At 41.4% G+C, this 22,440-nt stretch overlaps 1 protein-coding gene across 9 annotated transcripts in view; it reads left to right on the top strand.

The window, feature by feature from the left end:
• Positions 1-22,440, top strand: part of INPP4A (inositol polyphosphate-4-phosphatase type I A) — a 106,563-nt gene that overhangs the window by 23,849 nt on the left and 60,274 nt on the right. For 8 of the 9 annotated variants that reach the window (XM_075852613.1, XM_075852612.1, XM_075852608.1 and 5 more), the window contains exons 2-6: positions 10,805-10,869; positions 13,947-14,138; positions 16,118-16,162; positions 16,567-16,685; positions 20,551-20,667. In XM_075852613.1, the coding sequence (XP_075708728.1) occupies positions 14,048-14,138; positions 16,118-16,162; positions 16,567-16,685; positions 20,551-20,667 (372 nt within the window). In that variant the 5' untranslated portion in view covers positions 10,805-10,869; positions 13,947-14,047. The remainder of the gene's footprint in view (positions 1-10,804; positions 10,870-13,946; positions 14,139-16,117; positions 16,163-16,566; positions 16,686-20,550; positions 20,668-22,440) is intronic. The other variant, XM_075852607.1, reaches the window with a different exon arrangement.

Below are 22,440 nucleotides of genomic sequence, written 5' to 3'. Positions count from 1 at the left end.
GCCCCAGTCGCAGTTTCGACCTGTGCGACCCCTATAGCTACGTCACTGCCTGGGGACACTGCTCTGCTCCTAACAACACTGTCCATATATGGACAGTGATGTCAGGGGCTTTCCCAGGGATGGAGTCCTGGAGCAGAGCCGCTAGCGCTCTGCCTGGGACTCCTCTCCTCCTTACATCACTGTGAATATATGGACTGTGATGCCGTGACGACGTCAGCGCCGGCGGCCGAGTGGGCCCCCCCAAGTATAGTGGGCCCGGGTGCTGACGCCGGCCTGTTTGGGGACGTTATTCATGTGTATAGTATATAACAGCATTATTCATGTATACAATTAATATGGTTGCATTATTCATGTGTCCAGTATATACCCGGACATTATTCAGGTGTATATAGTATATAGCAGCATTATTAATGTGTACAGTATATATGGTTGCATTCATGTGTACAGTATCTAGTGGTATTCATGCGTACAGTATATATGGATACATTTAGTGTGTGCAGTGTATAGTGGCATTATAAAGAATATGATGAATATGGGTAGCAAGGGTAACTAAAATATGAACTTTATCCAACCTAATAATTAAATTAATATCCCATATAGCCTTACTGCCCATAAATAAATGAGGGACACGTTATATATCCTAGTGGTGTATGATGTATTACATTTATTGCACACGTATATTAATATTTTTGTAATATGTTACTAGAAATGTAATTATTACTAGAGAGAGTCCATTTCTGGTTGCCATCACCATTGACTCATCTCCATCAGGTCCCCATTCCTGCCGCCTTCTTCCTGTGCTGCGTAAAGATGTTAGAATAAGTAAGCAGACACCTTTCCTGTGAGGGTTGTGACCGGTGTATACATTCAGCCCATCACATGCTTTTTTTCTGGGATTCAATGGTTTATGAAATATCTGAGTAGCACAACAGGAAGGCAGAATTTAAGAAACTATGTTCAATGTTTTTGTATAGCTGAACGGTGGGTGCGCAAACGTATTTAATAGACGGCAGCTGGTCTTGTATGCTTTAAAATGCCAATGCTGATTTTAGGTCCCAGTCCGGCCCTGACATCACACAAACACTGTGAAAGGGACTGTTTGCAATTCAAATTCTTTGTGAGCATGGAGAGGTGTGGTCCCTGTCAGGGAGCTTCTATGTGTCAGGGTAATGACAAGCAGCCTGACCTGTAGTGACATGCATGCATTGCACGTTTGCTTTGCGGCACCACGGTACATTGCCTTGTCATCACTGAATTCAGCACCATTTCAGTTGAAGGCGAGTAGATAGGGATTTGTTTTGAATGTATAAGGTGATGAGACGGTCGACCGGAAGTGCCTGGGAAGGAAGGGGGTACTGTGGGGTGGGGGAGGGGGGATGGTTGCTTTGAAGGGGAGGGGACAGGGGGGCACTCTAAGATGCAGTGGATGGCTCACAACTGGAAAATATAGATGTTTATTACCATAGGGCAAGGAGTGCGAGATGAGGGGGAAGATCGAGGTTTCAAAGATTCTCTGATGAGAATGGGTGGAAAGAAACGGTGGAGGGAGGGATATGGTATAAATGTACTGTGACGGAGGTATAGGTGGGTCATACATGCATTTTGTATAATATAACAAAAGAGAAAATTTTTGTATGTACCAGATGTTTATCTTGTGTTGTCAAAATTTAATAAAAAGTTGTTTGATTTTAAAAAAAGGCGAGTAGACAAGTGATCCTGTGAGATAAGGATCATATTGTAACCACAAAAAAAAAATCTAGAATAAACTACTACACCATAAGATAAATATGAGAAGGATCACAGTGGTAACATCAATTTATTAATGAGTGTTTAAGATGTATCACTCTGGCTTTTTTTTTCTGAGCGTTTTTTTATATGATCCAAAAGATTATTAGTAGAGTAATCCCATTTGACCATAGTCCGGAAGTCCTACACTGGCACCAATATTTTTATTCCCTAACAATTGGGGTACAATCACATGTGGCAGAATTTCTTGCAGAAAATTCTGTGTGTAGTGTGATCTGTGGGTAGTATGAGTGCAATGTGATTTTGTATATGTCAAAAATGTTAAAATTGTCCCCAAACACCTGTCAGCAAAATTGTAACCTGTCACATTGATCAATCTGTCCTATCTACAGGCATTGTTATAGAACAGGAAGAGCTAAGCAAATATAGAGCTTTTTATTTTAAATCCATGCTCTATATGGCCTTTGGGAGTCGAGTGGGCGGTCTCACTCAGTGAGTAGGTCCACCCACTGGACGCCTACGTTTACAAAATATACTGAATGTTTTGCCACAAATTTCCACCTGTTCTATGGTGTAACGTTCTGCCTGCAGATTGGACTACATCCTGTATGGATGGTGTTTATACTCCATGTATTCAGCTTCATGGAGTAAGGCCCCATACACACGACCATAACTTTAATCCGTAATTAAGGAATCCGTTATTACGGACGAAATTTCAGACCCATTCATCTCTATTGGTCACGGACACCTTTTTGTATATTTACGCATGTGTGTCCGGGCCGTAGAAGTGATCCGCAAAATATAGAGCATGTCCTATTCTTGTCCACAATTGTGACATGGACTCTTCCATAGAAGTCTATGGGCGCTTCCGCAATTGCGGACGGCTACTGATGTCAATCTGTAGCCGTCGGATCCGTATTTGCGGACAGTAAAAATCCTTTTTTCTTGTGCATGAGGCCTTCAAGTTTCTATGCAAAATGTAAATGGAACCTCCTACCACTGTTGGTTTTTATTAAAATTCTATATGTCCCAATAAACAGAAATACTTTGTGTATATTATTATTATTAAATGTCTTATTTAGGTTCTGTGTTCCTGCACTTCCTCAGACAAATTGCTCAGTTACAAATCCGTTAGATATAGGTCGGTCTAGCGGCATCTCTAGTGTGAAATGAGGTTACGTAGATACATTTTCATCTACCTGCTTAGCCTACTCAGGCAGGATACATCTAGTTGTGCTATTCACAGCAGCCAAACATACTGCGGAAATGGGATTTTTCGCAGGTTTGCCCTCATTTTGTAAATCTCAAGTGAAAAGACAAATCATTTCTGAGTTTAAATTTTACATTCCCCGCAGATTTGTATCACTTAACAGATAATTGAAATACTTTAGTGAAAATTATTTTTTCCCTCCCTACCCTAAAGGGAATATTTGTTATCCTAAATATATCTACACAGTATATAATAGATACATACTACAGAAGCCTTTCCAAGGGAATCTTCAGTTTTTACTTGTGATTATTCCATAGGGTGTTTTTCACCTATTTTTGTGTTGTAGGGATGGTAGATGGAACATAATAATAGAAGGAAGGTGACATTTTTGGCTGCTGCTTTTTCCTACAGTCTGCCACCGTGAAAAAAAAAGTAAAAAATCCTGATGTCGAACTCTGCATTGTGCAATCCCTCTGTTATTCCTCATGGAAATCTGAATGAATTGAAAACTAGGTGTTATTTCAAATTTATTAATGGTGCAGTGTTAAAGGCTATGTACACCTTTGCAAGGCAAATTTATTATTCTTTTTTTTTTTTCAATAAAAATGTGTATCCGTGTGTTTGGTGCAACTTTACAAATACTTTTTTATTAAAAATTATTTTTTACTTTTTTAGATACAGCTGTCCTGTGTTCTCTATACAGAGCAGCTGTATCCTGCAGACCTGATGGGTTCAGTGACATCGGGTCCTGTTCATAACTTAGATGTGATAGAGACACACAGGACCCACTGTCACTGAACCAGTCAGGTCCGCGGGACTGAGGGATTCAGTAAATAGCGCTAGATACAGCTTCCCTGTATAGAGAATACAGAGCAGATGTATCTAAAAAAGTTAAACGAACACCTCTGGGACCCGCACCTCTCTCTAGAATGGGGCCCCCTAAACCCTGTTCTGCCGCTCTGTGTAGCGGCAGAAGCAGGTGAATTCCGACCATGACTTAGGAAATCACGAAGCTCGCTGAGCAACGCTGTTTCCGTAGGTCCCATAGAATTTAATGGTAGTGACGGAAACAGCGTAGCTCGCATTCTACGCTGCTTCCGTAACTGCCATTCACTACTATGGGAATTACGGAAACAGCGTAGCTTAGCGAGCTACACTGTTTTCGTAACTCCTGACTATCTAGTCAGGATGTGGCCGGGGAGGTGGGGGGGCCTGTTCTATAGATAGAGATGGGACCCGCATCTATCTGACATTTATGACATATCCTGTGGATATGTCATAAATGTCTCTGATGGGAAAACCCCTTTAAAGGTGACCAGTCTGGAAAACCTTGTGGTTTGTTGTAAAAAGTCATACTTTTGTCATACGTCTGCACAATAGAAGCCTAAGGGTACAACACACTATATAGCTGTATGTATGTATTTGGTATACAGAAGGACATGCCTGACATGGACCAGAAATAAGGTATGAATAAAACCTTATTTAGTCATTGGTGACTTGCCAAAAGAAAGCTGAAGCTACAGAGGGGCAAAACATTGGCTTTGTTCCTTTTAGTGTTGTTAATAAGCTAATTTACACCTTTAGCTATTATATTTTTGCACATTGCCAAGATACTTTTATGCTTAACCCCTTAAAGAGACTCTGTCACCACATTATAAGTGGCCTATCTCCTACATAAGGAGATCGGCGCTATAATGTTGGTGACAGCAGTGCTTTTTATTTTAAAAAAAACGATCTATTTTCACCACTTTATTAGCAATTTTAGATTTATGCTAATGAGTGTCTTAATGCCCAAGTGGGCGTGTTTTTACTTTAGACCAAGTGGGCGTTGTACAGAGGAGTGTATGACGCTGACCGATCAGCGTCATGCACTCCTCTCCATTCATTTAGGCAGCGCATAGGGATCCTTTTAGATCGCTATGTGCTGTCTTATACGAACACATTAACGATACTGAAGTGTTTAGACAGTGAATAGACATTCCACGGGATGTCGATTCACAATCCCTGCACTTCGTTAATGTGTCTGTGGTAGTTACAGCAGAGCCCAGCGTAATCTCGTTGTAACCTGTCATCTACAGCGTGATCTCGCGAGATTACGCTGTGCTTTGCTGTAACTACCACAGACACATTAACGAAGTGCAGGGATTGTGAATAGACATCCCGTGGAATGTCTATTCACTGTCTAACACTTCAGTATCGTTAATGTGTTAGTATAAGACCAGGGGCGGACATACCGCATGTGCAGCCGGTGCAGCTGCACAAGGGCCCCGCGTGGGAAGGGGGCCCGTTCCTCTGCTGGCCGACTCAGTTCTCAGCTGCGCGATGCTGAGGACTGAGACAGAGGCCCGTGGACAGTAGCTGCGAGCCCATCAGCGGGCCCCCCGTGGACAGTAGCTGGGCCTATCACTGAGTCGGAGGCCCGTGGACAGAAGCTACGGGCCCATCAGCACCCCCCCCCCCCGTGGCGCAGCGTGTATTACACAGCTGTTCGGGGGGGGGGGAGTTTTGCGACAGTTCAGTCCCCCGTGGCATATTAGTTGCCAGAGCGAGCAGCGTGTATTACACATAGCTGCTCGCCGGCAGGGCGCCGATCAGCTGTTGAACTGGAGGGGGGGGGAGTTTTGCGCTCTGCCACAGTTCAGTTCTTGTGAAATGTGGCGCCGGCAAGGCGCAGTTCAGCTGGAGAGGGGGGGGAGTTTGCGCTCTGCTCTCTGCTGCTCGCTTCCACAGTTCTTCGGCTACTTGTGGACAGAGCAGAGCTGACAGCGACACACAGCCACAGAGAGCCATTAGTGGAGTGGAGAAGCCCTGCTGCAATATTTACAGCAGCTACAGACAGACAGTATGTATATGGAGAGAGAGAGGCAGTATGTATATATATATTTATGTATAGTAAATAATATCATTGCACTGACACTGCAGTAGTTGTACATTTTCCAGTGCACAAGACAGTGTCATTTATTACACTGTCTTGTGTGCACTGGATGATCACTCACTGCAGGAAGAAGCCTTAACGTCAGTCAGTAAGCAGGGCAGCAAAGCTGCAGTCATTAAATGCCCCGCAGTTCCCAGGCTTGGGATCCCTTGGCTGAAGCATGGAGATCTAAATATATCCGCCCGCCCAATGGCTGCCACGTGTGACCTTAGACTGGATTCACACTTGCGTCCAGAATTCCGTTTTCCTGTTCCGTCAGAGGAGCAAGAAAACGGAATTCAATCTCCGTTACATGACCGTGCCCGACGGAACCTATTCACTAAGCATGCTGTGCTATTGTGTCAGGTAAAATGACGGACACTCCTATGGAACCATTATAGATTTTTTATTTTTTTTGTGCTAATACTAATTTACAAGTTATCCTGTAAAAAACAAGTCCTCACACAGCTCCGTCAACAGTAAAATAAAAATGCTATGGGTCTTTGAATGCGGCGACACAAAAACAATTAAAAGAGTTCTTATTGTGCAAAAGTAAAAAAAACATACAATAAAATACCTGTATATAAATTTGGTACTTCCGTAATTATACTGATGCGCAGAATAAAGTCAACATGTTATTTACACTTTATGGTAAACCCCGTAAAAAGCCCAAAACAATGGACTTTTTTTTAACCATTATCCCCCCCAAAAAAAAAATAAAAAAATATATATATACTGTATATATATATATATAAAAGTTATACAATACATGATGTATAACTATATTTGGCTCCAAAATGGTGCCATTAAAAAATACAATTCAGAATGCCCCTGTAACAATGCCAGTGCAGCATTTCTGAAAAAATGGTGGATAATGTACATCCCCCACCAGTACAAAGGGAATGTTCAGCTACATGTTCCATGTGCATTTTTTATGGCTTTTCCCCTTTGCATTGCAAAAGATGAAATCCACAGCAAAGCAAATCTGCTATATATAGGGCATGACAACCTATGAAGAATGAAGTGCAAACACAGTGCTCACATCTGTGTCGGAGCCTCCATCGCAGATTCCGTAATTTTTACTAGAATAGTGCTGTATGCAGCGTTATTTTTCCCGTCAAAATGACAGACACCGAGGTGGAATGCTGGTGTCCGTTATTTGATGAATCCGGCACTGTGCCATGGTTTCCATTTATGAAGGAAACCTTGACGCAGAGGTGAACATGGTATAACATCATATTTGTTAAATAGGCTATAATATTTACTCATAACATAGTAAACATAAATTACCATCTACTTTTCAGAATGGCGCCTGGCCCAAAACCTAAAAGTGGTGCTCAAAAGCGCAGACAAAGAAAGGACGAGTTAGCGCAGACGGCTAAACTACCAAAAATTAGTTCATTTCTTAAACAGGCTGAGAAAGAACAGAGTGAGATACCAGCCCCCTGCAGCAGCACTTCTGGTGACAGTGGTCAGATCAGCTTTATAGAAGAATGTGAAAGCAGTGCACAGGCAAGTGGCCAGGGTGAGGAGAATGAAAACTTACCAAATATATCTACTGAGGCTTCAGAAAATGCAGAGTGCTCAGAGACAGCGTCGAATAACGAATCCTGTGAAGCAGTTACTATAGAGAGTCAGAGTGAGGAACCTTCCAGAGAATATCTGGATGAAACATTTGTAGATGATGAAGGTCATGATACAATTGCTGATAAATTTCCAACAGACCGTGGTAATTTCCCATCAGAGCTTACAGACAGTCAAACAAAGAGATTCATCATTTCTCAGGGGTCTTGTAGGCCACTCATAACATTTCCACGAGACCAAAAACAGGGAGGACGTTGTTTTTCCCATACATTTTACACTAAGAGAACACAAGCTGGAGTATTGCTCCAACGTTCATGGTTGTGCTATTCTCCAAAACTAGACTGTGCCTACTGTGAACCATGTTGGCTTTTTGCTGATCGTACCTGTGGTGCCTACAATTCAGCATGGGTGAATGGTATGAGAAATTGGTCCCATCTAACACAGGCAGTGCATTATCATGAAAGCTCCATGCAGCACATTCATGCTTGCATGTTGATGCAGCAGTGGCGCAGTCACGGTACTGTAGATGAAGAAAACGAAAGGGAAATTAGAAAGCAAAAAAACTTCTGGAGGCAAGTGCTTGGCAGAGTGATTAATGTGACATTAACACTAGCAATGTGTAATCTTCCTTTCAGAGGTCACACAGAAGTGATAGGCCAAGCAAACAGCGGTGTTTTTTTGTCTTTTATTCAGTTGCTAGCAAGGTATGACTCTACTCTGCAGCAGTTATTGGAAATGCCAAGGGGATCTGTCCGGTATCTTAGCCATAGAGTACAGGATGAGATAATTGCTTTATTGTCAAAGAAGATAGAGCAGGATATTGTTAATGAGATCAAGAGCTCTCCATTTTTTTCCATAATAATAGATACAACACAAGACATTTCTAAAACTGACCAACTTAGTCAGATTTTTCGTTATGTGACAGTTGAAACAAATCAACAGAATACTGTTACAGCATTAAAGATAAATGAAGTTTTCCTCGGATTTCATGCCATCACGGATCAGACCGCTGCAAGCCTTGAAAAAGAAATTGTATTAAGTATTGAAAATAAGGGTCTTGACATAAGTAGATGTCGTGGACAAGGGTATGATGGTGCAGCAAACATGAGTGGCATATATACAGGCGTGCAAGCAAGAATTTCTAAAAGGGAACCTTGTGCACAGTATATACATTGTGCAGCTCACAATTTAAACCTTGCTTTAAACGATTCTGTCCGATACATCCCAGAAATAAACAAATTTTATGATGTAATCGAAAAATTGTACCAGTTTTTTGGAAACCGTATCAAAAGATGGGCATTATTGTCAGAAATATCTTCTGCATCTGAAACTGCTAACATTACGCTGAAGAGACTGTGTCCAACTAGATGGTCTTCCAGGAATGATTCCATCACAGCACTGAGGTACCGTTACACGGATATACTAAAGGCACTGACAAAAATCATCCTGAAGTCAGACAAAAATTCCAGTGACATCAACGATGCCTCTAGTCTAAAAAAGAACATCAGCTCCTTTGAGTTTGTGATGATGGTTGTCCTGCAGTCAAGGATTCTGGATGTTGTAGGACCAATTTCAAAGTGTTTGCAAGCCAAAGACACAAATATAGAAAAAGCAACACAATTACTTCAGAACGCAGTTGAAGTTTTTCAAAAGTTCAGAAGTGACTATCAGGGAGCGAAAGACAGTGCCATAAAATTATCAGAAAAGTGGGGCATAGGAGTTATATTTGAAAAAAGAAGAAATAAACGTGTAAAACGACAGTTTGATGAGTTGTGTCAAGATGAACGGCTCAACGATGCTGAGAGGTACTTCCAGGTTAACATCTACAATTCCTGTCTAGACACAATCATAATGCAACTAAAACAAAGATTCCAAAGTCTTCATGCAACAGTGAAAAAATTTAAAGCAATCCTTCCCAGCTCACTTTTGTCAGCAACTGATGAGGAACTTCAGAATGACGGAGAGAATCTTGTGAAGCATTTCAAAAATGACTTTTCACCAGCTCTCCCTGTACAACTCATTTCTTTCAGAACGTGCTTAAAATCACAAATTGCACAACTGACCACTGTAGAAGAAATAGCCAAGCTATTAATTGTTGAAAACAGTGTGTTATCTACAAGTTTTCCAGAAGTGTGCACAGCATATATTTTGTTCTTGACATTGCCAGTAACAGTGGCTAGTGCTGAACGCTCGTTCTCAAAACTAAAACTAATCAAGAACTACTTGCGGTCTACCATGGGACAAGAAAGGTTAAGCGGATTGGCTATGTTGTCCATAGAAAATGAACGTGCTAGAATGATTGACTTGAATAAGATCATTGATGAATTTGCAGAAAGGAAGGCAAGAAGGAGGAGTTTTAAGTGAATCAATCAACTCTCAGACAGACCAGTAAATGACAGGATCAAATATTCCCAGTTATCTGCCTAAACAGATTGAGTTTTGCTCTTTTGCATACGTTTTTCTATGCCTACATTGTATGGTTGACTACTTTTCAGTTGCCTTGATTCGGCTTTGTTGTGTAAGTTTAAGTACACAGTATTGTTTATTAGCTTTGTATAGTAAGTATTATTTATTTAAAAATGTTTTGCTTTTTTTTCATTGATTCCTCATGGCAATACTTTTACATTCCGTATGTGACATATTGAGATTCAGTCCTGCTTGATAGGTAACAGTGCAGTAAGCTAAGCATGATAAGATCATCTAAATTATTGCATCTCAGTTGCATGAGTGCTTTGTGTTATATTCAATGATTCAATTTAACCTAAGTCTCTAAATGTGGGCAAAGAAAATAAAAAAACTATACTCACCTCCTCCCTCGCCTCCGTTCACCCGCCGCAGCCCCCATCCTCCTGTCTCGGTCTGTGTTACAAGTGTACAAGGCTGCACTGGTGACGCGCTGCCGATGGCACGTGACCGCTGCTGCCAATAACTCCTCATTGGTGTGCTGCTGGGTATTTATTGACATAATCCATAGTCTCCAAAGTAATAGCTGCCGGTCTTCTGGTGATGCTAGAATATCAAATGAAAACTTACTTAGGATGTCCGTACTATGCAGAGGCAGGCGTCTTGTGTCCTCAGCCTTGGTTACACAAGGCTGGCATTTACATGGGGCTGCTTCACTCCTGTGTATTCAGGCATAATTACATGTGTGTCCAGGGACTTTGTGTCCATAGCTAAAGAATAAAAATAGGCCAAGCGAGTCACATGGGTGTCAACTGTGTGTGTATGTACATACACATATATATATATATATATAATATTGGCTAGGCTGACGTGACCATGTCTTGTCATCATTGCTGTATATGCTAATCATTTATCATATTTGATGGATCTACGGCTTTGTTTTGCAGTGGTAATATATGAATGGATAACAGGAGGCAACGTTACGATCATGTGGAGTTGACACAACATGTAAGTAAGTATTGGCTGCTGACCTCTGAACTGCGGGTAATGTTTTCAATGCGGGTGATGGGTTACTATCAAGTGGTATATTTTTTTGAATAACTTTTCTTCACACAGTGTTTGCCAATTGTCAGTTCATGGACCTATAATAATATGGGTTATTTAACCAGCATCTGTAATAGGTGAGCTAAAAATATCACACATTACATCGGTATAGTTAGTTATATAGTGGAGAGCACTTTGCAGTTAAAAGGTTTGAGAACTTAGTTACTTGCTCCAAGCATTTGTACTGAATCTCTAGACCTGTGTGAAAATCCTAAGGCGCCACTAACAAGTTTTGAGTGTTGAGTCATCCTAACATTTCTTACAGGCGACCTAAATTGCTTTCTGCAATTTCAATATTGAATAAATACCTTTGTATAAATACATTCTATTAATAAAAAGAACAACAACTAAACATGTGGCAAATTTATGTATGAAAAAAAAAATCATATTTTCATATTTGAATTTATTTTCTAAACTCTGCCTCTTGTAATGCACTTATTTTTTATTTTTTTTTACAGCAGATTAACTTGTGTTCTTATAGTCACCTTCTACTGTATCTATTATAAACTCACTGGAATAAATTACATTTACAGATCAAGTCATCAGGGGATTCTCCAGACATGTATATATGCTGACATGTACGAGTCTGTCACCAGAAATTTACCTATCAAACTAGCAACAGGGTAATATAGTGTAGGCCAGGGGTCTCAAACTTGGCTGGGTAAGTGGGCCACATATAGAAAAAATGGGAAGTTGATGGGCCGCGTTACTTTCAAATTTGATACAATACAAAATTATTGTTAATCAATTAGTTAGTTGAACTACTAGAACACTATATTACTATAATAATACCGCTAGGTTTAAAATTTGAGATCGCCCTCGGTGGGTGCTGCCGCAGTGCCCTCGGTGGGTGCTGCCGCAGTGCCCTCGGTGGGTGCTGCCGCAGTGCCCTCGGTGGGTGCTGCCGCAGAGATGTCAGGGGCTTGCCCAGAGCTGGAGTCCCGGAGCAGAGCCGCTTCTGGCACTCTGCCGGGGATTCCAGCTCTGCTCCTGACATCACTGTCCATGTATGGACAGAGATGTCAGGGGCAACCCCAGAGCTGGAGTCCCGGGCAGAGCGCTAGTAGGCTCTTCCTGGTACTCCAGCTGTGCTCCTGACATCACTGGGACTCCTTCTCTGGGGAAGCCCCTGACATCATTGTCGATGTATGGACAGCGATGTCAGAGGCTTCCCCAAAGTCCCGGAGCAGAGCGGATACTAGCGCTCTGCCCGGGACTCCGCTCTGGGGAAGACCCTGACACACTGTCCATATATGGACAGCGATGTCAGGGAATTCCACAGCGTCCCGGAGCAGAGCCGATACTAGCGCTCTGCCCGGGACTCCGCTCTGGGGAAGACCCTGACACACTGTCCATATATGGGCAGCGATGTCAGGGAATTCCACAGAGTCCCGGAGCAGAGCCTGTACTAGCGCTCTGCCCGGGACTCCAGCTCTGCGGAAGCCCCAGACATCGCTGTTCATATGTGGACAGCGATGTCAGGGAATTCCAGAGTCTCGGAGCAGAGCCGATACTAGCGGCTGCGTGCTTGAGACCCCTGGTGTAGGCTAACCTGAATCTAACGCTTATTACCTTTTTCAGATGAGTGCCTCATATATAGAGAAAATAGTTTTATTCATTATATGCAAATTAGCATTTTGGGGCAACGAGGGCGTCACCGGCGCTCCAAAATGCTGTCTTCTTTCCCCAGTCTGATCCTCCCTCCCTGATGTCCGACTACACCCGTAAGAGACAGACCTCTTCTGCTCCGCGATTCCTTGAGGTCCATCTCCTCCGGGTGTAGTGTGACGTCATCGGCGAAAGTGCAGTCGTGCCGATTAGAATGGTGAACGTAAAGGGTATACTGCGCATGCGCCTATTAAGAAGCAGAGCCGCTCACGCGTTCAGGAGATTACGGGGTCAGGCGTGAACTCTCCTATTACACTGCCTGGCCTCTGTCAATCAATGGAAGAAGTAAGGGGTATTTGGACTGGGGAAAGAAGACATAGCATTTTGGAGCAACGGTGACACTCTTGTTGCACCAAACTGCTCATTTGCATATAATGAGTAAAACGATTTCCCCTGCAAAGAAGGCACCCATGTGAAAAAGGTAATAAACGTTAGAATCAAGTTTGCCTACTCTATATTACCCTGTTACTAGCTTGATACATTTCTGGTGACAGACTCCCTTTAAAAGCCAAACGTATGCCACAAGAGTGTCCTTTTGTCATACATTTAGCCAGTATACGTTTTTTTTTTTTTTGGATCCTGCAAAAAAATCTTATGCCGTGCAGTATATGTTTTTGTTGTTTTACAATGGAATGTAATGGCAGATGTATTCAACTCTATACACTTCAATTGTGCAAGTTGGATATATACCTTAATCACAGATCCTAACAATTTCATGCTGCAGGATTTGCTTAGTCCGGTTTCCAGCGTTCTAATTGGGAGGTTATTTCAGGGAACGCTATGTCATGTCTGGATTGTAGATGGTTGTTTTGTCTCCATGTGCCTGTAATTCTATCTTTAGAACCCTTTTTTACAGCTCTGCGGCTGTAGTTATGAGATAAATAGATAATAAAGACATGTCTGAGTCTAGTTTGGATTTAAACTTTTGCAGTTTCAATGTTGACAAAACATTTTCTAGTGATATGGTTCGGCACAAAGCACTTTTTAAAAATGTTTTTAATTAAAGCCAATCTTCTAATAAGTACAGGAGTCCTCTCTGCCTGCGTGTCCAACAAGCATCATTTTGCATTTGCAGCAAAAAAAAAATTGGGCGCCGATCTCTCCTAAAAAGTACCCCATAACATTATTTAGAGGGACTGTACACTCTGTTTATTCCATAGATTGGAAAAGTAGTGTCAAGTGCTCTTTAGAGGAGTCTATATAATTAATTACAAAGCTTGACACCGTTCTAACATAATAACTATACTTCATTAAATTTTTTGTTTTTTTTTGTTTTTGTTTTTTTAAATATTTCAATTACTTTGCATTTCTTGGCAGTTTTTCCAGTTGCAGTTCTCCTTCACTAACCGTTGAAAATTCAAGAATTAAATCTTTTGTCTGAGGCCTAGAAGATAGTGACAGTGCCCTCCTCATGCGAAATGACGACAAGACAACGCAGTCCTCGCCATGCAGCCAGGCCTCATTCCACCATCGATGTCACCTCTGAAATGTTAGGTTTGTCACTGGCGGGTAAGTGGTTAATGTGGAAAGTATTTACAGCTTAATAAAATCGTCTTATAGCCATTGTGACTGATGGCCTATCCTAAAGAGAAAAGGCCAGTAAATCTGTGATCATTCGTGTGTCTGACCCACACCAGTCTGCAAAACAAAGGGATCGATACAGTTTGCTGGATCTCTGTAGTTCTTTTACTAGATTTCACAATACCATACTTGTCCATGTGGTTTTGTCAGGTACTGCTTCTCGGCCACAGATCAACCCCATGTATTTGAAAGCATCGGACCTGCAGTACCAGACACCGTAACATGGACATTGCTGTGTTAGGGACTGCTGTAACGGGGAGCCGATGCGACGCAGCGCAGTTGTTATGCCGATTTGTTGTGGATCCCATGGGTCGCATCACGCCGATCGCACGTTGATGGTCTATTCGAAGGGTAGCCTATTAATAGTAAAAATTGGATACTGATACTGTCAGAATTTACAATTTCCATCGTTTGGAGGTAAAAATAACTAACTCTCATTAATCCCTTTTCTCATGACTCTGGACTGCCATGTCTGTCATAGAGTCAGTGTAATAAGTGTCAATACTAACTTCACTACAGAGGCCTGATAGGTGTGATAATGGAACTGCATAATGCCTGGATGTTGCTGCACTGTTTGAGTGAATATTACAGCAATTCAGAGACGTTATTTTATATTCATTCCAAAAACCATTTCCTATTTGACCGTTTTAACTTGCAATATTTCTTGGCTAATGCTTCTGCAAATTGTATATTGTAGATTTACTGTGTGTTATCCCACAGTGTCAATGTGCTAAACGCCTGTATAGTACAGTGACGCTTTTTCATGATGTAGTTGTTTGAAGCATTTTTCTGTTGATGTTTTTGATGAATAGAATGCAGTAATACAACTTATGTGTTCAATCTTCATTCACATCGCTTCAAGTATTTTTAGATTTTTGTTTTTTAACCTATAGCGGTCACCCTGACACATTGTCTGCAATGCGGCCCTTGACTTGATAAGGGCTGCACATAGTGTTTAGCCTGTACCATGGGTTATGCATCCAGAGACATACAGGGTTGGTTTACATGGCCGTATTTGTAGATTTGTGTTTTCTCCATATAACTTTTTTCCAATAACAGGAAAATGTTGAGTTTATTTTTTTCGCTTCTTAACTGGGATCCAAACAAATTTCTCTGCCGAGTTCTGCTCATGTATTTATTTATTTTTTTAAATGCCTACCATGTGTCCAGGCCCTGGTTGAATATGAGCAAAGCCAGGAACACCGGTCCCATAACAGTGACCGTAATAATGGGCCCTATTGGTGACCCCTCTTCTACCTCGTGGCTCTGGCACAGGAATGAGAGAATATTCTCTGTTGTCTATGCCCCTTAACCTGGGGAAGGTTCAGGGGCCCAATCTGCAAGGCACACAAATGCGGGCTGATGGCTGGACATCATTGTCTAGTAGTTCAGACTTCAAAAGTGTGTATAATATATATATATATATCTCAAGATTTGATGTTTAGGAGCCTAGCAATGTTTTTTTCTTCTGCTGCATCTGTGTATGTGTCTCTAAGGATGAGCGACGTACATTGACCTCTATGTATGAGGCTTATCCTTGAAGCGATGTGCACGGAACACAACAGTGTAAACTAACCCTAACATTTCCAACCCCTGAACGGAGTTCTTGAGATATGCTCTTGTCTGACTATTCGAAACCCCTTCGAGGCTTCCATATTCAGCATGGAGCCTTGCCGGGCGTCTCGAACTATAAACAATAGACGCTTTGTGGCAGAGGTTCGTACAGTAATATGAACAATAGGCCTGACTGGCATACTTGTAGTTTAGAAAATGTATAGTACGGAAGAGAAAATTAACAGTGGTGATGCTAAAACACAGTAGACCTTTATTTCCTCATTAAATGCCATATTTAGTATAGAACCTTATAAAAACATTAAAAAAAAATCTGTAATGTATCTTATGTGTAGGAAATTTCCAGGATCCAGATGAACCAATCTTGGAGTTTAGTTTGGGTAAGTGTTACAATTTGCACTAATTTCTAAAACGCTGTAGATATTATTCATTTGTTTTTCTGTATGTTACCTGCTGTATATAACAGACCTTGGGCTAAATTCTCCTGAATGACGCTGAAAGTGTAATTGTGCTCCGTTCTAAAACGTAACTTTTTTTGACACCGATATTGTTTTTATTATTGGGATTATTTGTAGACTTCCGTAGAAAGATAATAAACTTTAGCATAAAGAACAAACACTGTCTGATATGACGGGACAAACAATAAAGTAGAAATGTGTTCGTCTATTAAATAAAACTCACTTCATATGTTGTGTATTCTTCATATTCAGCTTTATTGTGAGTTTTGTAATTTTGTTTCTCACTGATGATCTATAATCTGTTTGTTATTTTTCCTCTCTTAAAGCATGCAGTGAACTCACTACTCCATCACTTGAGCGGAAGCCAAATAGTTTTGTTGCTGTTAGTGTCACAACCCCTCCTCAGGCTTTCTGGACAAAGCATGCACAGACAGAGATCATAGAGGTGAGAAGGTCCTTAATGTCGGAGAACGTTTCTTGTGCTAAAACTACCAACATACAGTGAAGTTGGCAATACTGACCTAAATACTGCCGTGTGAAAGTGGCCTAAATTTTCCTAGCTACTCAACTTGCCTAAAAACGTAATCTTATTTTGAAACAATGATATATGCACAAAATTAAAGACATTGTCTCATAAAGGTGGCTCCTTGAAATTAAGCTGGCCAAAGTTCTGGCTTTTGAAACTCTTAGCAATCAGCTGTTACTGCCAGATCAGTTTGCTGCCAACCAAATTAATGGCTGCTCATGTAATATATGGTGAGGCAAGGTCTGCCAGAGCGGGGGTCACTGATTCTTAACATCTCTCCGCTCTGTTTCATAGAGGATCGGGACACATGGGATATGAATAAGGGTTGGCTTTGTGAGACAGCCCCATTAACTGGTTGACGACGCTTGTGTGTAACACATAGCCGCAGCCCCACTCTAACAGCGGAGATTAGGGGACCCTTTGATCTCCATTGTTTAATCACTTCGATGTCGCGGTCAGTAGGCCATAGATATGGCCTAATACGTTGCTTATCAGTGTCGGGCCTAGTTCACATCACATCACGTTTCAGCCCTTGTTTAGCATGCTCCCGATGTATGTGCTAAACATGTCCATAGGGGTCCAGTAGCCCGATGGAGATCAAAAGAGTGTCCTTTTTCTCCTACCATTGTACTAGTATACGTGGGTAAACCATTATTTTGAGGATGGAATAACTTATTAGACTACTCAATTCCATTCTGAGGGATCCTGCACAATAACGTATACAGCACGATCTACTTTTTTTTTTTTTTTAACATGGGAGCCTACGTGTGACAGATGCCACTCTATGGCATTCGTCAGAGGTTTATGTTAAAGGTATACTTAAAGGAAAATCCCCAGGGCCGGAGTCCAGGGTAAGAGCATCAGGTATTGCTTGGCCTAGGGATTAAAAACAATAATGCTTTACAATACTATGTAAAAGAAAAAATTGTGAATTTAATTTTTTTTCTTATCCCCCTGCAAAAAAAATTCGGCAAATGTATACATACCCCAAAATGGTAGCAATGAAAACTACAACCCGTCCCACAAAAAAAACCAGCTCATACAGCTGTTTGAGAAACATACATAAGTTGAGTCTCCAAAAATTTTTTTTTAATTTTTTTTTTTAAATATAAAACATGTTTTATTGTGGAAAAGTACTATAATATAACAAAAACGATCACATTTGTTATCGCGGTATTTGTTTTAACTCAAAGAATAAAGTTACTGCAAAAAAACAATAACAGAATTGCTTATTTTTTTTGCATTTCCTCCCTGAAAATAATTTATAAAAGTTGATCAATAACTTGATCAACAACTCGTCCCGCAAAAAACAAGACCTCATACAGTTACATCAACGGTAAAATATAAACGTTATGGCTCTTGGAATGCAACGAGGAAAAAACGGGAAAAAAATGGTCCTTGAGGCCGAAAATAGGCTGCTACTTCAGGAGTCAAATATTCCTCACAATGTAAAATAAACTAGCAAATAAAGTGTGGAGATCAGGAGGCTTATCTGTGAGACATCCGCACTTGCCCCTACTGTGTTGCCATTTTGACAATCTCTTTCTATAATAGACTGTTTACATTGCTTAAAAATCGACTACATGTCGTAAATCTTGTTTGAGCAATGCCTACGTGGCTAGTATACTGGCATGATCACCAGACTTGCCAGAAACTTCAAGTGGTGTGCAGCCTGCTTAGGGAAATTGCACTATTCTGTTTCCTCATATATTCACTATCAGGAGGGATCTGCCACCAGTTCAACTCCCCCCCCCCCCCCCCCCCCCCCCAGTTTTATTGCTCTATCTACAGACTGATAATTTTTGTAGCTTCCTTGCAACTCATATATCTGTTTTATGACAGTCTGTAGCCTGTGCTACATAGGTTATAAATAGAAGTTTGTCGTTTTTTGACGGGTTCCGTGCAGCTGCGGGAAATTTGAAACATGAACGATTTTGCTAATTCGATTTTATTAACCAGTTGTGGTTTTTTTTCCTATTTTTTTTTTTTAGCTGCTTAGACCGGAGTCATACTGTACGACAGTATAAACCTGTGTTTTGTGTTGGCTTAGCACAGAAAATACACTCCTAGGCTCAATACAACTGTACTGTGACTATTATCACGGCCACCGGTTATATAGAGTAGTAGAGCGTTGTACCGTGTTGGCCATCCGTGGAGACAAGAATTTAGTTGTAAGATGACTGTTTTTTTTATTGGCTGACTGAATAGATTACAGATTCAGGCTTTCGAGATCGCTTAGTTATCTTCTCTGCTTGAGCCACATGATGCATGCGGAAGAGACCTAAGATCTCTAGAAAGCTTATGAAACGGGTATCGTACGGCTACAATTCTTATTAGATCTTTAGGTGTTTGCTTTAGGCTGTTTATTTGTGATGGCATTGGTTGATAGATGTCTTTTAACCCCTTCCCCCTGCTTGCAATCTGGGCCCTAATGACCAAGCAAATTTTTTTAGTTTTTCCATCGTCACATTCGAAGAGCTATAACTTTTTTTTATTTTCACGTGGACATGGCTAATTGTTTGATCAACATTAAGCAGGGAACAAAAATGGGAGTTTTGACTCTATATCGAATCGATCATCGATGGGATTACGGAACGTCAGCAAGAGATTTGTGCAGGTTGTTGGTGGCTGCTGACACGCTGGGATTGTAGTGTTTAAATATAGAAATCCTAAGGTGAAAAGTATGCTAAAATAAACTCGTCACACAGCTACGCAAAACCAGTTTGTTAATCACCTCTGTCAAGTAGTAGTTCATTATGTTTTTGTCACTCCATTAATTGTCTTGTTTCCAATACCAGTATACATTGCACATAATCTTTTAAGTTGCATTAACCCTTTAGTAGCACAATGTTCCGCAATCCCTTACTTGAGCAGCTAATCCTGTATGGGTGTTTTTTTTCTTTAGTTTTTATTTTTGAAAGTAAAATCAGACTGCTAGCTGGCACCCATAATGAATGTTTGTGAAAGTTTTATGAAGAGAGAATATATTGCAAAATATATGCACATTGGGCCTATAGTTCTGCAATTAATAATTATCACCTAGCCATAACACTGATTCATTAACTACCATATTAGAAGCTTCATATAAAATGTAAGCGCGTTCAGTGTCCAAGAGGCCAAAACCGAAGTTTCAGGTGCCAGTTGCCTAAAGTTCCAGGTTGGTAGCAAGAGCTAGTTCTACATGAGTTATTTCTGCAAAGTATATTAGTTCATGAAATATACTACACCGTAAGCAATTTTCTATCGAAAGAAGTTGTAAACTTTTTTTTTCTACAACTTGTGCCAAACAGAACACGTTTAGTGCTCCTTTACTGTAATCTAGTCTGCACTGAAAAGGGGCTCCCTATGTAAAGAGACCGTGGGATGCTGCTTACAGTCACGCTTTACTTCTCTGCCTGGGTGAGGGGCACTTATGCGTAACTATAAGTAGTGCCCTTTGAGAGCAACTGTTTTTAGTACAAAGGGAGAGCACTTTATATGCTCTGTTACTATAGGTCAAATTATAATAGCATTTTAAACCGCTTAATGTCTTTTTTGCCTGGCCCTGTGCCCTTCATATACACTTTTCATATGAATTCATATCTATTTGAAAAGTCAAATAACCTTTCAGTAATAATTGTCGTATTATTGTACACCAGAAAGCATGCATTTCATTGGGTTTAGTCTCTACAATGTAATAGATAGTGTTGCTAGTACCACAGTATGTTTGCAACAAATGAATGTAGTTTCCTTGACTGCAGAAATGGAAAATTAGCCCATTGTTTGCATTCTCTTTGTTTTACAGGGGACAAGTAATGCTATATTTCTTAGCAGCATTGCTTTCTTCCAGGACTCCCTTATAAATCAGATGACCCAGATTAAGCTGTCTGTATATGATGTCAAGGACAGATCTCAGGGAACTGTAAGTGTTTTATATATATGCATTTCATTTTAGAAATTCAAACCAAGAAGAGATGAGCTATAGCACTGAGGTTGCTGTTGATGGGCACACTGCTTGTTATACTAGGGAATCTCACTATGAGAAATTCCGTAATATAAGGTTATTATTGGACTTACCCCTTGTTTAGGCAGGGGTGAGTCTCATAGTAAGTGTTCAGAGCTGAGATAAATGTCCCATAACTTCCATACAGAATACATAGAATTATGACGGCACAAAAAGACCAAGTGTTCCAACACCCAGCATGCACTTTTTTGGCAGACTAATTTGTCATACCGGTTATTGGTTTTACCCATTTCCACAAGTACATATTTGTGATGGTGACCAGGTAGGGCTCAGAAGCTGGCAGTGCCCCCCTCCAGGATTGGAGATAACTCAGAATCCATCCATTTAATGGCTTCTATACCGCGATCAATGCTAATCGCAGTGCTGCTCCTTTTATCACTTACCGGCAGCCCTAGCATTGTGATCACTATGTTTTATATCAGCGGTCCCCAAACTTTTTTGCACCGAGGACCAGTTTGATGAGAGAAAATTTTTCCTGGCGCCGCGGGGGGTGGGGCTAGGGTCAGTTCACATATTGCGTAAATATAGCATATACCCTTATTTATAATACCTGAAAAATCCACAGCATAATACAGTAGCAGCAAAGTGGATGAGATAAAACAAGTCTCATCCACACGCTGCGTAAATACTGAGCGGAAAAAAAAGCTCAGAAATGGACATGCAGTGCAGAATTTTTTTTTGCGCAGCATGTCCATTGTATTTGCATAAACGCTGCTTATTTGTTGCGAGTATTCCCCATTGAATTCAATGGGGAGGTAAAACCCACAACAAATAGTAGCAGGGGCGTAGCTAAAGGCTCATGGGCCCTGGTGCAAGAATTCAGCTAGGGAACCCCTCCCCAACACCACCAGATGCCTATGCCAGCCGCCTTGCCCAACAGTCACCATGGATGCCCCCACTGTATAATACCCCCATAGCTGCTCCCACGGTATAATGCCCCCATAGCTGCCTCCACGGTATAATGCCCCCACACAGTATAATGCTTCCCATAGCTGCCCCACAAAGTATAATGCCCCCATAGTATTATGCTCCCCATAGCTTCCCGCACACAGTATAATGCCCCATAGTATAATGTTCCCCATAGCTGCCCCCTCACATTATAATGCTTCCCATAGTTGCCCCTTCACAGTATAATGCTCCTATAGCTGCCCCCACGGTATACTGCCATCCATAGCTGCTCCCACAGCATAATGCTCCCTATAGCTGCCCCCACAGTATAATGCCCCCATACAGTATAAGGCCCCCCATAGCTGCCACCATATCTGCCCCCCCTCCCATACTCAGTATAATGCCCCCATATGTGCCTAATAAGAAATAATAACATAATTACTTACCTATCCCCGTTCCCACGACGGGTGGAGGATCCTTCTCCTCCGGTCTGTGCTATGAGTAACTCGGCGCAGACAGGCGCGATGACTTCAAATCATCGCGCCTGCCTGCGCCAAGCCGCACACGGCAGAGTGAGTGATGGAGCAAGGAGCTGTCACTACTTGCTCCAGCATTCAATTCATCACAGGAGGTCAGCAAGGATGACATTAGAGGGCCGGCCTCCTGGGATGATGTTTTATCCCATGTGTCCACCGCTGCAGCCAATCACAGGCTGCAGTGGTCTCCTGGGATGAAAATTTATCACAGGAGTCTTGGCTAATGGTCAGCAGTTTTCCGCAGCGG

This window comes from Rhinoderma darwinii, chromosome 2 (assembly GCF_050947455.1).
Source record: "Rhinoderma darwinii isolate aRhiDar2 chromosome 2, aRhiDar2.hap1, whole genome shotgun sequence".
In the NCBI taxonomy this organism is placed as follows: domain Eukaryota; kingdom Metazoa; phylum Chordata; class Amphibia; order Anura; family Rhinodermatidae; genus Rhinoderma; species Rhinoderma darwinii.
Note: the sequence above shows the minus strand (reverse complement) of the source record. Positions and strands in the feature narration are given on the sequence as shown.